Source organism: Epinephelus moara, chromosome 1 (genome assembly GCF_006386435.1).
Source record: "Epinephelus moara isolate mb chromosome 1, YSFRI_EMoa_1.0, whole genome shotgun sequence".
Taxonomy (NCBI): domain Eukaryota; kingdom Metazoa; phylum Chordata; class Actinopteri; order Perciformes; family Serranidae; genus Epinephelus; species Epinephelus moara.
Window position 1 is genome coordinate 16,207,638 of NC_065506.1, and position 13,555 is coordinate 16,221,192.

Here is a 13,555-nt window from a genome sequence, read left to right on the forward strand (position 1 = left end):
TTTGTGCTCCACTGTCTCTCAGGTTAACTCGTATTGCAGCGGTGCCTGGATGGTGTGACGTGTGTGGTTGTGCTGCTGCCGTGGTCCTGCCAGATGCCTCCTGCTGCTGCTGTTATCATTAGTCATACTTCTACTGTTATTATACACATATGATTATTGTCACATATGTATACCATCAGATATTAATATATATACTTTCAAAATATTGTACCACAGTAGCCAGAACTATAATTATAATATTATTACTTCCATTAATGTTGTAAGCTACTGTCATTACCGTCTGTCCTGCATCTCTCTCTGTCTCTGTCTGTGTCTCTCTCTCTCTCTCTGTCTCTGTCTCATTGTGTCATACGGATTACTGTTAATTTATTATGCTGATCTGTTCTGTATGACATCTATTGCACGTCTGTAAGTCCTGGAAGAGGGATCCCTCCTCAGTTGCTCTTACTGAGGTTTCTACTGTTTTTTTCTCCCGTTAAAGGGGTTTTTCTGGGGAGTGTTTCCTTATCCGCTGCGAGGGTCCTAAGGACAGAGGGAATGTAGTATGCTGTAAAGCCCTGTGAGGCAAATTGTGATTTGTGATATTGGGCTTTATAAATAAAATTGATTGAAATTGATTGATTGAGTACCTGGGTTATTTCACAGTGACACATGTTAAAGTACACTTACAGTATTATACTAGCTCTGACAACTCAAATCTTTTTTGGCAGTGGCTCAAGTCACTAACTGTTAATATACAAGAAGTGTTCACTTCCACCATCACTCTCAGGACATCATCCATGTACACTCTTGACATGAGACTCCCGTCAGGTTGTGAGGATGTCAAGACAGCCTAGTAGTTAGCGAGGCTGACCTCCACCGAGTGGGCCGAGAATCAATCCCAGTGCACCCATAACTGTCAAAGCATCGCAGAGTAAGACAGAGGCCGAGAAGAGTTCTTCCCCCCCAGGGAAATTGGTTGAGATTGTCAAATTCTGAGTTTTAGTCAATCTGTAACATGCAGTGTCAGAGATTCCTTTTCCCTGCTTGTCTTCTTTGCCACAGTTCATATTTCACAGGCAAACCTTCACTAAGTATTTCCATCACTATCTTCCAACAGAAATCTTCAGTCTTGGGAAAATAGCTCACTTGTATGTAACTAAATGTGTTCGTATAAGCACCTTTCTAGATCACACAACACAAAATGATCCACAGAAGAATTAAGAAGAAAGACATAAAATTGTGACACAAGATAAAAGTAATAAATGCCACTAAATCCCCCTATATCGTACACACTGGACCTTTAATAACCATTTGTTTAACCATAAACCTTATCTACAGCCTTCTGTTTCCTAAAAACTTCGGTGAATTGCTTTCACTGACTTACACAAACACTTTCCAATATCTACCTACTGTGGCAAAAAAATGCAAGACCATGCTGCAGATATTATGCCAAAAAAGAACAAAAGAGGCTAATTGTTTCCTGCACTTGAAGTTAATTATCTGTACTCTTCTCCTTGAGTGATTGCAAACACTTATAAACACTTAAGTGTTGAGAAAAAAATCAGGACAACAACTAATAAAACAGCGTTTTTTAGACGTCAGCATCCAAGCACAGTATAACAACTGAGCTCCATTGTTGGGAACTACAGACATGCTCATTTTGCAATGATATGAAAACTGAAAACATACCTGCATTATCACTGATCACAATATCTGTTTACATGAAAATGTTACAACTGTGACTTATTGGAGTGTAAATACGACCCTAAAATTCGCAGCATGCTGTAAAACAAACACAGGCATGATTGTGTAGACGCCTGGATAGAGAGAGACCTACTTGGGTATGGGGGAGAAGATGCTGAGCCCGGCGCGGAACTTCTTGATGGTTCCTCCGGCTTTGAACCAGCTGTGCCTCTTCTCCTGCTGGGCCTTGAGGAACTCATTACTGAGGTGCTTCCACTGCTGTGAGGTGAACGTGCTCAGGATCCTGCCGTGTTACAAATAAGGAGAGTGAAGCAGGAAGATGTGTGAGTGAACCTGGCACCTGAACCTTTTTGCTGTTGGTGTGTTTTAGCATTTTGTCAGAGATGATAAGTCAACCAAAAATAGAAAAATCAAATGTTCTGTGATTTGTATTTGTGACGCTGCTCATTTAGCTATGTATTACTCACATTAGATGAACAATAATACACACAACAATAGATCTCATGACTTACTTTTTAAGCTGTAGGCCCAAGCTGAAGCCTTCTTTATTGGAGGGCTGGAACACTTCTACTGACGGCTCTGAGTAAAGATGACTAATATTATTACACAGTGCACAAATACACACACGCACTCTTTCTTTCACTCTCCCTCTTGTGTAGCACATATTGTACTCACCTCCTACGCTCAGTGAGTGGCACAAATACCTAAAGTCCCTCCCAGAAAACCAACATCCACACTGACATCTTTACTCACCAGGTCCATCGAGGTACTGAGAAAGAGAAAAGCGCAGTCTCAGAATAATGGGCTCTGTTCTGATAACTTTCCAAGCTGTCGCAACCTCCTCCTGAGTCAGACACACACACACATACACACATACACACAAATATACAGAGTTAGCATCCTAATTAGGGCCATTTCTCATTACATGAATAAATTATGAGCACACGATGCATTATAAATGATGTGTTACTTTGCAAAATGTCAACGTTGGAATAGTAATGGGCAGAGAAGGAGGAGGCGTGTGCGGAGAGAGAGGAATGCTGACTCACATCTAAGAAACTGATGTTAATATGAAGATCGATGTCCACGTCATCAATGGTTCCATACTCCCTGTTCGGAGACACAACAACAGATACAGTTCATTTATCATAAGTAATGGGATGCATTACACTCCAGCCCTTTCAACTGATTATACCTTGAGCGAGAAAACAGGGGTTCTTTTTTCCTATTTTGGAGACAGTCAGTGCCTAGTTAATATTAATATAACAATATCTTTGAACTGTACCAGTGAAGTGTTGAGCAAATTAAGCAGTGCGAGCAGACTAAATCACACCACCACTTAGTTATTTTTACTGTTTCAAAATTTTTCACAATACCTCTCAAACAGTTGTGGGTGTCTGTGAGTGTGTGCTGTACCTAACAGAGACAGCGCTGTCAGTGTAGATGTCTTTTACGGCCTCAATATCTGCATCCAGTTGAGGGTGGCGGTACAGGTCAGCAGCGCAGCTCCCCTGTAACAAGCACTGTATTAACACTAAACACATTTAAAGCACAGGACATGCTACTAGTGGTTCCCAACCTCTTTTATCTCATGTGCCCCCACAACAGTCACAGATGAATTTAAGTACCCTTCAGTGACACCACCTGTCATGTTCCAAATGTGTTTATTTATTTATCTATTTTCAGGGACAATGCACATACAGTAAACAGTCCCTCCAGGGCGTTGCACTGTTGTGATTGCAACAATTAATCTTCATGAATTTCACATGACCTTGCAATTTTGTTCTGCAATTTTACCGCAAATTTGGCAATTTAAAGTGGGTAGAATCTCATGTCACTGTAGAGCTGCATGCAGCGTACTGATCTACTCAGCCCCTCCTTGCCCACTCTCTCTGTTTGTCATGACAAGACTAGCTGTTAGCACCACACAACTAACGTTACTCAGCGTTTATTAAAGGGTTTCATGACAGAGTCAAGTTGTTTCAGTGACGGTATGAGATTGTTGGGACTGTTTATAGCTCAGCGTTGGATGTTAGCCGCTGCTGCTGCTGCGTTAGCTTGTGCCAACTGGGCAGAGAGACAGACAGAGAGAGAGCAGGGTCAGTTCCTTCAGTGCTGCTTTAAACGGCCCCCATCCCATCTCCCCTCCATCATAACATCCATCCATCCATCCATTTCAATAACTGCTTATCCTCTTGAGGGTCGCAAGGGGCTGGAGCCTATCCCAGCTGACATTGGGCGAAAGGCGGGGTACACCCTGGACAAGTTGCAAGACTATCACAGGGCTGACACATAGAGACAGACAACCATTCACACTCACATTCACACCTACGGCCAATTTAGAGTCACCAATGAACCTATCCCCAATCATGCATGTCTTTGGACTGTGGGAGGAAGCCAGAGTACCTGGAGAAAACTCACGCAGACACAGGGAGAACATGCAAACTCCGCACAGAAGGGCTCCCTCCTGGGATTGAACCCAACATAACATATACATTCTAATTTTGTGGGAAACGCTGAATGCTTGCTCATAATAATAAGCTTCAGCATCCCACAGCTATTTTTGCAGTTTTTACTTGTCCCCACAATTTTATTGCAAAAAGAGCCTAAAAATATCGCAACATATGTTGCAATTTTTCCATTTCAAGCTGCAACAAGCACAAAACAGCCTGCGAAATCCTGGAGGGGCTGCATAGATCAACATCACTGTGACTGTGCCAGTGTTAGCCAAAAGGCTAATTTTCACTTTTGTCCCTCGACCAGATGTTAAATTAGCCATTAAACAACAATAAAACACACATGTAAGGCAAGCATGAGTAAGGCAGGCATCATGTAAAGTAGGCCATGTAAAATGAAGGACATTAATACAAAACAATGTTAAGCAGACACTAAAGCTCAGGCAGTTAAAACATGACACCATACAATTACATTACATACAGAAGACAGGTCAAACCAGAAGGAATGTAATCTGATATACAAACAAAACAAGACCAGAAAGGGCCAGCATGTGAAGACTAGGTATGGTAGCAGGTCTGGTTGCTTTTTAGCCAAGTGTTAAAGGGACAGTTCACCCAACAATCAGTGATTTGGAATAGTTAGCTCAAAACAATGGATGAATGGTTGATGTACACTAGTTTAAAGAACTAAATAGCTGTACACTTTATATAATGAATTGTGTTAAAAAAAAACATCCAGTTTAAAATAAGCCTAAAATTCAAATTTGGAAGATGCTAAGATTTATTTAATATGATGGTTTTCTTTTACTATACTTTAATACTGTATAACCACTTGGTCTCCTACCACTAATACAATATTAAAGCCTATACAATCTGTATTAATGAACAAGCTCTGAAGGTCATGTACAATAAACCTGAAAGCTACCATCACTGTATTATACTTCCTGCATAGTACACACATAACATACTTCCCATGTGGTCTTCTTTGCTGGGAAAATCTTATTTAAATTCACAATGCTTGTTTAATATTCAAAATTCTTAATGGATTAGCACCTCCCAATTCATATCTTAGAAAAATGTTGCCAATAGATAACCAGATCAAAGAGAAAACATTTTTAGGCCAGACAGCTTTACAGTTTTGGAACATCCTTCTGTTAAATATATAAAACATAACATGTCTTACCGTTCCTTTTCATATAGGGACAGTTCACTCCACAATTAAAAATGCATATTTTTCCTCTTGCCTGTAGTGCTATTTACCAATCTAGATTGTTTTGGTGTGAGTTGCAGACTGTTGGAGATATCAGCTGTAGAGATGTCTGGCTTGTCCAGAATATAATTGATCAAGATGGCACTCAGCTTGTGCTGCTCATAACGCCAAAAAAGTACATTTAACAAACTTAACAGCAATGTATGTCCAGAAGTCATGCATCGGTTACTTGCGATAATCCACAGAGCAGTTTCAAGTAGGAACTATTTTCTGTCCACTGCACTACAACAACCAACTGCATCACAGCACAGGATTACCTATTTGAACTGGTTATTTATCATTTTTAGTTATCTTTTCCAACTACATATCTGTTACTTTTAGCTCCATCACCATTCATCCATTGCTTTTAGATAACTTTTTCAATTATCTATCCATTAATTAAGGTATCTGTCCAGAACTCTCTGCTCATTTGCTAACTAGTTTTTAACCCACTCTCAATCACAACCCATGCTGTAGTCTTCAGCTGACTCAGTATGAGATCATTTTTTTAATGAAATCAATTTCATTTTTTTCCAAGCAGCTGAGCTACTCCATGTTTCATCTCTTTAACCACACTCCAGACCAGATGCACATGGCATTTGCACATCATGAAACGATGACATGACATGTTCCATATAGTCAGCCTTTCCTAGCTCTAATCCAACATCAAGTACATTTTATATCAGCAATAAAATCACAGAGTTATATAATATGACATTTGATTAAGAGGAATGAACAAAACATTTTGTTAAGGAAATTTTGTTTTTCTTACTGCAGTCATATACATTTTGGGGCGTTTTTCAGTGATGATTTTACATGCTGTCATTTAATACAGTCTGTGGATACCTCAGCACATTTGTTATCATCCATAAATAGCATTTTCAAGTATAAATAATAACAGTCGACCTAAGTTTGTCATACGTGCTCCTGGTGTCTAGACTTGAAGTCAGACTCTCATCTCCTCGGCTCTGAGAGTGTGGAACAGATCCTACACTTTCATCCTTATCTTCACTACACTGCTTTCATGTTCGCTGCCTTGCATAGAAATAAGCTTTAAGTCCCAGACTAGATTTACATTTCAATCACAGGACTTGAAAGATAACACTAAAAAAGGATGACTAACAGATTAAGATCTTATATGGAACTGGAGCGCTGAACTTTACGAGATGAGATGATACAATAAAAGGCGGCCACGGACATGAATTTGACAGTGTAGCTTGGGATTGATACTTCAGGTCGCACAGGGGGGTGACACTAAAACTGTATTGTACTTTAGTGGTTAGTGTCATATTTGCTATTGTCAGTTTGAAAAAAAAATCATACTTGAGACCAAGCCCAGAACCTTGTAACACATCGACACGTGCCTTACATACTAACTGAATATTCTGCTTCAGATGAATTTAAATGTTTGCCCTGCTAGCAATGAGGCATTAAGACGGAAATGTCAGTCAGCTGGTCCATCTGTTCTGCACTAGCAGAGCAAAATGACTCGACAGCTATTCACCACACTGCCATGACATTTGGTCCGAATATTCATAATCCCCTAAGGAATGATGCCAATTGAATTTGGTGACCCCTGTGTTATTGTCTGGTGCCAACATCGGGTCAAAACATCCCCTTGACTGACACCTGGGTCTATGACAACATCTTGAAAACTAGTAGCTGGTTTTATGTGAAATTTGCAGTAGTTATTTATGGTTTAATGGTCCAGATATTATGTGCTATTTTACTGCCAACAGTTTGCTGGGATCTAAACTAATATTAAAAAAAATAATAATCATTTTAAACTAGTTTGAGATTATTGTAATGTCAAATTAAAAAGACGATAACGATGCTGCATCATTGAAAACCAAATTTCCTGACAAACACCAGATTAAACACATAGCCTTAATGTACGAATAGTAGTACAGTAGCCTCTGCTGTACCTGAATGCCGTACAGGAACTGTTCCGACTCGTTTTCCCCATCCGACTCCTCGTCTGTCCAACACTGGCCTTTGATGTCCTGTGGGCCCACACATTGTGAACAGGCCATTATAGTAGAGCGGAAAGAAAATGCAACCTCTCTCTATCGTCCTTTTATCTCACATCCTTTCTCACATCTCCCTATTTAGCCTCCCGTTCAAAACACCCGGCTTCAAAACACTGCTTTATATAGCATCTCAAAGAGAGAGAGACGAAGAGGCGTGATTTATTTCCAAAAGAGAGGATATTCTGTGACAATCATCAAAAGAATACTCGACTGACAATGAAAAAGGATGAGTTGATAAAAATATCTCTTTTTTTGTTGTTGTTATTTTTAATTTTATAAAAATAACCATGTCTCTTGTCATTGCCAGCAACACTGGAAGCCTGAAGGTCCTGTTGCACAAACCTACAGTATCTCAGATATTTAATAAACTTAGATTAGGCTAATACAATATTTAAATGTCTATGGAAAGTCTGCTCTTCTGTGAGTAGCCACGGCAATATGATTACGGCAAATTTACCACTTTCTAAATATTAAACAAACCATGAATGGATGGCACAGCTTAATCATACGCAGTGATTACACCAATAGAATCCTTGCTGTCTTACCATTGGGTCTGCTGTTCATAGGGCTCACTCAGACAGGTTTGGGCCTTTGAATACTGCCAACCATCGCAGCCTATTTCCAGGTGGAAGGAACGAGAACAGAAAACCGGAGAGCTTTGGCCGACCGCCTCTCTTTCGTGCGCTCTTCAGGGCTGCCAAACCTTGGGAAAATAGAAATTAAAATTCAGTAAAGGAGGAAAACATGAAACAAAGAGGCCATCTCCAGTGATGCCATGCTTTGTAAACGGTGCCCTCCTCCTCTTTTCTTTAAATGGTCTGCACTTCACCTTGCCATGTATCCTAGCAACAGCCATCTCTGCCTCCTTTCAGAGTGGCATTAATCACCGTGGAGAGAATGTGTGGGAGATATGTGCTGTACGTTCAGTACCCAGGATGTATCCATTTCTTTGTTTTGTTGTTTGTTTTCCCCAGGAACTTTGTCTATTAATACCGAAGCACCAAAGGTTGGCACACCTTTAGAGACACGCAACAAATGATGTCAGTGCATTGTTAGGCTGTCGTCTTTGATTTGCCTGGGAAATAAATAGGAAAAATCCTTGAGATGCCACGTAGTTTCCTTTGTTAGAGCACATTGTGGGCATCATGTCTCATGTATTTTACATAATAAAATAAAGATTGTCTATAAATGAATAGGTGCAGTCATGATGAGAAAAAAAAGATCTTAAATTTTATATGGTCCAGATTTGGAGATAAATGATGACAAAATCAGACGTCAAACTGCAGGGTAAACAACACCGCTGATATAACAGAGGCAGCTCCAGTACACTGCATTTCATGGCGGCCCATTACATTTTCTGTCAGACATGTAAACAATGAGCATGGTGTCCTTTCAGCGAGGCTTAAAGCTGCAGATGCAGAGCTGCTTATTTCATTCACACAGCAGCACCAGAATACAAATTACAATTGACATAGTCTCCTATGAAAATAACAAAGTATTTCTAATATTTATCAGCACTGAATCCTGATACGTGTGCCAACACAGACTGAATGGCAACATAGCTTGAAGGCAATATATATTGTGATAGCCTATTTAGGTCAATATAATTAAATGAACACCAATTATTAATTTCCTCTTGGTTTGCTGGAATAACAAATGGCACTAGGCTCATCTCTTCACTTAGATTGGACCATTATCTACATGTCTGCACAAAATAAACACAATACTGTGTTGTTCTCTTTGTGATGTGGATATTTGTCCTGTTCTGTGCTGGTGTTTGGGTCCTTTCATGTCCAAACCACCCTCACAGACATCCAACTGCATCCTATCAGACAAGGCTCCCCCATCATTACCATCTTCCACTTCAGCTCCCCTCCTCGTCTCCATGTCTGCTTCCCTTCCATGTCCTCAGCCCTGCTAGCATCTACACCCCTCCACCACCCCCCACTCCCCGCCATTCCCACAGCCTCTGCCGTCTCACATACCAATGGAGCCGCCGACAAACTGACCCCCCCACCCCCCAAACATACACACATCCTTCTCATCATCACCGTCCCCATTCCGCTTTGCTGATATTTAACACAAACAGAGATGCAGTCAGGCGGATTTTCCCCTCCCCCCACTCCCTCCACCCCCCCTCCACCCCATCCCATCCATCCATCCACACTTACCTCCACAGAGGATGGAGACTAGGATGCCGTCCTTGCCTCAGCTGCTCCCCCTCTTAAAGGGCACACCTGCCCCTATCTCTCGGCGGCTGTTTTCCACTGAAATGATAGATGACAATACGCCCATTAAAATCGGATGTCAGAGAAAGCAGAGCCACGATTCCCCAAATTCTACAGCGCCTGTGCCTCTGTGCTTGTGGTGTGTGTCTGCGAGCAATCCAGCTGGTGTGTGTGTGTATGAGTCTATGTGTTTATCTATTGCAGATCTCTGCTGCTACTGCTGTCTTATATTTTGCCTGACAACACTGAGGGGTCTGAGCATGCTCAGTGGGACCAGGCGAGTCGGTCATGTGACCTGCAGCTGACTGCACTGCTGCTGAGAAGTCAGAGGAAAAATGGAGGAAAAATGGCTCTGACCATGTATATGCGTCTGCCTGTCTGTGTTTGTGTATAATGTGCGTGTGTGTGTGGCTGCATAAGTCAATGTTCATTACTGTGCAGTCATGCTATGGAGGCAGCTTCTAGTTGATATCCAGGAGCTGTCATGTTTTGTATAAATATATTCCAATAAAAATATAAAGAAAACATAAATTTGCATTAGTGTTTTGCATTTTAGCTGCACTGCATGCTGTGTAGATGCAAAAAATCTAAAGGCTTAATAGAACTAATATTCAAATTATATTAAAATAGCAATACTTATATCTTCAAAAATGAATATAACATTACAAATAATATCATATATTCAGTATCTGTGACACAGTGTCATTGTGTCCATGTGTGAGACAATGACCAGTAGGCTTTTGAGCTAATCAGTCTTTATCCTCATTATCTCAAGGTATCTATTTAAGAACTGACCCATAGAGTGAACAGGTGTTAGGCCAACTGTCTGATCAGTGTGGCTGCAGTCAGGAGAGGAAGGGGAAATTAAGACCTCTTCAAACATTTTTTGGCACACAATAACTTAAACTACCATGATCCTGATGACACAATATAAATATAGAGAAACAGTTTGACACAGTTGCTATGTTTTGCTGCGTGGTACTTATTGTAAATGCATAGGTGCTCTAGGTTCATGAAGAGTTCACTTTAGTCATAGCCCCAGAGCAATCCCCATCTTTCACCTGTAGTGCAACCACCCTTCACTGTACAGCAACAGCTAGTGCATATTGTTCCTGGATGCAGGTGAAAATGCAGATTGCTGCCGAAATTTTCTGCAGGCTAATTTCTTTGTTCCATTTTTAGCCTATTCTGATTACTAAAATGGAAACCTAATTATAACTGTATAAAGTACGACATGTCTCTTTTTTTGTGGAATAAATAACCCGTTAAGTCTCACTAAAATATGAATAAGCTCCCAATTTGTAATTTGGTTGGTTGAGAACACAAATTTACCTGGTTTTAAAATAAACTTTAGTACTTGACAACCAATAAAACAAGTACTTTCTCTTCATTTTGTCTTGTTTCATTTATGAGAGTATGTGTCTCATTTTGGAATTGAGCTTTTCAAATATTTCCTCCCACTACTATAGAAGGAGAAGAGGATACTTTTTTGATATTGACCATCACCAATGGCTCCCAACAGTGTTATTGTATATCTATTGTGGGTTTTTCTTTATCATGATCAGTGTAATCAATATATAATTGTGCTATTTTAAGTTTTCTACATGTGCCTTAATGGAGCTGTGTCTTTGTTTGATTGTTTATCCCCTTGTATTCATACTTGTTTATTTATAGGTAGCAGTTGCTGTACTCATGCGGTAATAATAATACACACCCAAGCACTAAGGTGTCCTATCTGCTCATCTCTGAGATTTATCTGAGCATATTCCCACAGTGTCTTACTGTACCTCGTGGCCCAGGGGTTAGCAGCCATTAAGACTGACTGACAGCCAGAGGCTTGGCCAGTGGACAAGGTGACTGGACGGCAGATCTGTCTCTCACCTGGACAGGTGTGTCCATTGGCCTCAGGTAGTGGAGTGGAGTGGATCCAGGCAGAGGCTGCCAGCAGCCAGTGAGACAGCAACATGGGCAGTGGGAGCAGCAGTGCTAACACCACCACAGCTGTGACGAGGTGAGAGCGAAATAGGACACAGGTGGAGGAGACATGGACAAAGTAAAAGGTGCAACCTTACGGAAGCAATTATGGAAAAAAAGAATAGCATCAGTACTTTCTATATCTGTAGCCTAAATAGTGCTTTAAGGAGAATCTCTGCCAGATTGATTTGTCTAATCTCTGTTGCAAAATGTGAATGTTTAGGGTAGATTGGTTGAGCTATAGTAGACAGTTGTGTCTCTGTGGAAGATTTAGTTTCTGTCTGCTATCTCCTTGGCAGAGCTGATACCACAGCATCAGAATTAATCATCCCAGGGAACATTTGCGACATAGCTGTCTAGTGTCTGTACTAGACAAAAAAATATTATATTTGTAGTTACAGTCAGCCATTAATATACCACAGCTGATTGGGAAAATACCAAATCACGTATCATGTCCAAAAAAAAGTAGGCCTAGGAACATTCTGTACACTTTTTATGTTCTGTGAAAATCATATAAGTGATATTATTTCTAGACCTAATGGTTGTTGTTATTGGTTGAGCAAAAATGCAGTAGTAATATAGTACTGCTAGTGGTAGATTTATTTGCATGTTGTGTAATGGTATGGTATTAGTGTAAGAATATTAGTTGTGCGCTTAAAATATACAGTTTTGGAATATGTAATTAACCCTTTGAAACCTGGAGTGACATCACTTTTCTTGTGCTGGTTTCAGACACCTTTCACAGGTATTTAAACCTCTGAACCCTGAGCACATTGGTGCGTTTTCTCTCTAAAAACATTGGAAACAAGGCAATGAGCAACTTAGCGAGAAATGTCCCACAAACTGCAAAAACAGTAACAGATTTAGAAAATAATTTTTAAAGATAGAAAAAAATTGTATTATTACATTTTAAAATTATGTTACAGAATTATTAGAAATTTAAGCGCTCTTTCCAGGTCATGTCCTTGTTTGTTTTAACTCTCTTTTTTTCACTAATTTTCTTTCTTTCTTTTTTTTTTTTTTTTTTTAATTTTCTCTAATTACTAATTTCTTGCTCATTTTTGGGTCATTTCTTCGTTCAATGCTCATTGCCTTCTTCCCATGTTTTTAAAAGAAATCAAGCCAGTTGGCTCAGGTCTCAAAGGGTTAAAGTAAAAAAAAAAAGGTGTAAATAATGTGAACTACATCCTATATTTATATATAAACACTAAAATACTCTAATACTCAATATGAAATACCCTAAATCTAACTGTATCTAAATTCTTGTCATTGAAAAAGCACCCCAAACTGTTATATCATTTTCCATCACTAGATGGAGGTATTGCCTCAAGCACAGTAGCGAGGTACTGGCACATCTCAAGGGTCTCTGAGTCATCACTCATGCACCCATTGACCGCCTGTTAATGCTGATATATCTGGGGCAGTACAACAATAGACCTATAATTACAGCACCACTGTTTAAAAATTAGATATAAGGGAATGAACACTATTCTGGTAGCTTACAAGACAGTAATCGTATATTGTATCACGTTTGATGATGATGTTGCATATCTGTAGGATAATGCACCCATAACATACCAACAATATGACAAATGACTGATTTAAATGTCTTAAAGGGTCATTAAACTGAATACGCACTGTTCTCAAACCACTGCGTTCTTCAGGAAATTACAGCACACCATCCACAGTCACATGTCAGACTCCATGCTCTACTGATGCATTCACGCGCCCTGATTGGCTACCTAACTTTACCAAGCACCACCACTGGGTATCTGCGTATCCATCCGCTTCGTTTTTACTTTTTACCATTTCCTGACTTTCCGCAAGAGTAATGCTAAAATAAACCACGCGTTTGAGTGGACTGTGGTGAGTGTGGTCGGTATAAACATGTAAAGACGATGAATTATTTTTCCATTTATCTTTACTCTCTCG

The 13,555-nt window shown here is 40.0% G+C and overlaps 1 protein-coding gene across 4 annotated transcripts in view; it reads right to left on the bottom strand.

The window, feature by feature from the left end:
* The window catches only part of LOC126394550 (protein mono-ADP-ribosyltransferase PARP6), a 26,249-nt gene extending 16,359 nt beyond the window's left edge, over nt 1–9,890 (bottom strand). For 3 of the 4 annotated variants that reach the window (XM_050051458.1, XM_050051448.1, XM_050051439.1), the window contains exons 1-8: nt 9,593–9,890; nt 7,967–8,124; nt 7,317–7,394; nt 3,103–3,197; nt 2,736–2,796; nt 2,440–2,530; nt 2,199–2,265; nt 1,820–1,969 (exon numbers count right to left, since the gene is read on the bottom strand). In XM_050051458.1, the coding sequence (XP_049907415.1) occupies nt 1,820–1,969; nt 2,199–2,265; nt 2,440–2,530; nt 2,736–2,796; nt 3,103–3,197; nt 7,317–7,394; nt 7,967–7,969 (545 nt within the window). In that variant the 5' untranslated portion in view covers nt 7,970–8,124; nt 9,593–9,890. Of the gene's footprint in view, nt 1–1,819; nt 1,970–2,198; nt 2,266–2,439; nt 2,531–2,735; nt 2,797–3,102; nt 3,198–7,316; nt 7,425–7,966; nt 8,125–9,592 lie in introns of those variants that run through there. The other variant, XM_050051430.1, reaches the window with a different exon arrangement.
* Nucleotides 9,891–13,555: the final 3,665 nt, after the last annotated feature.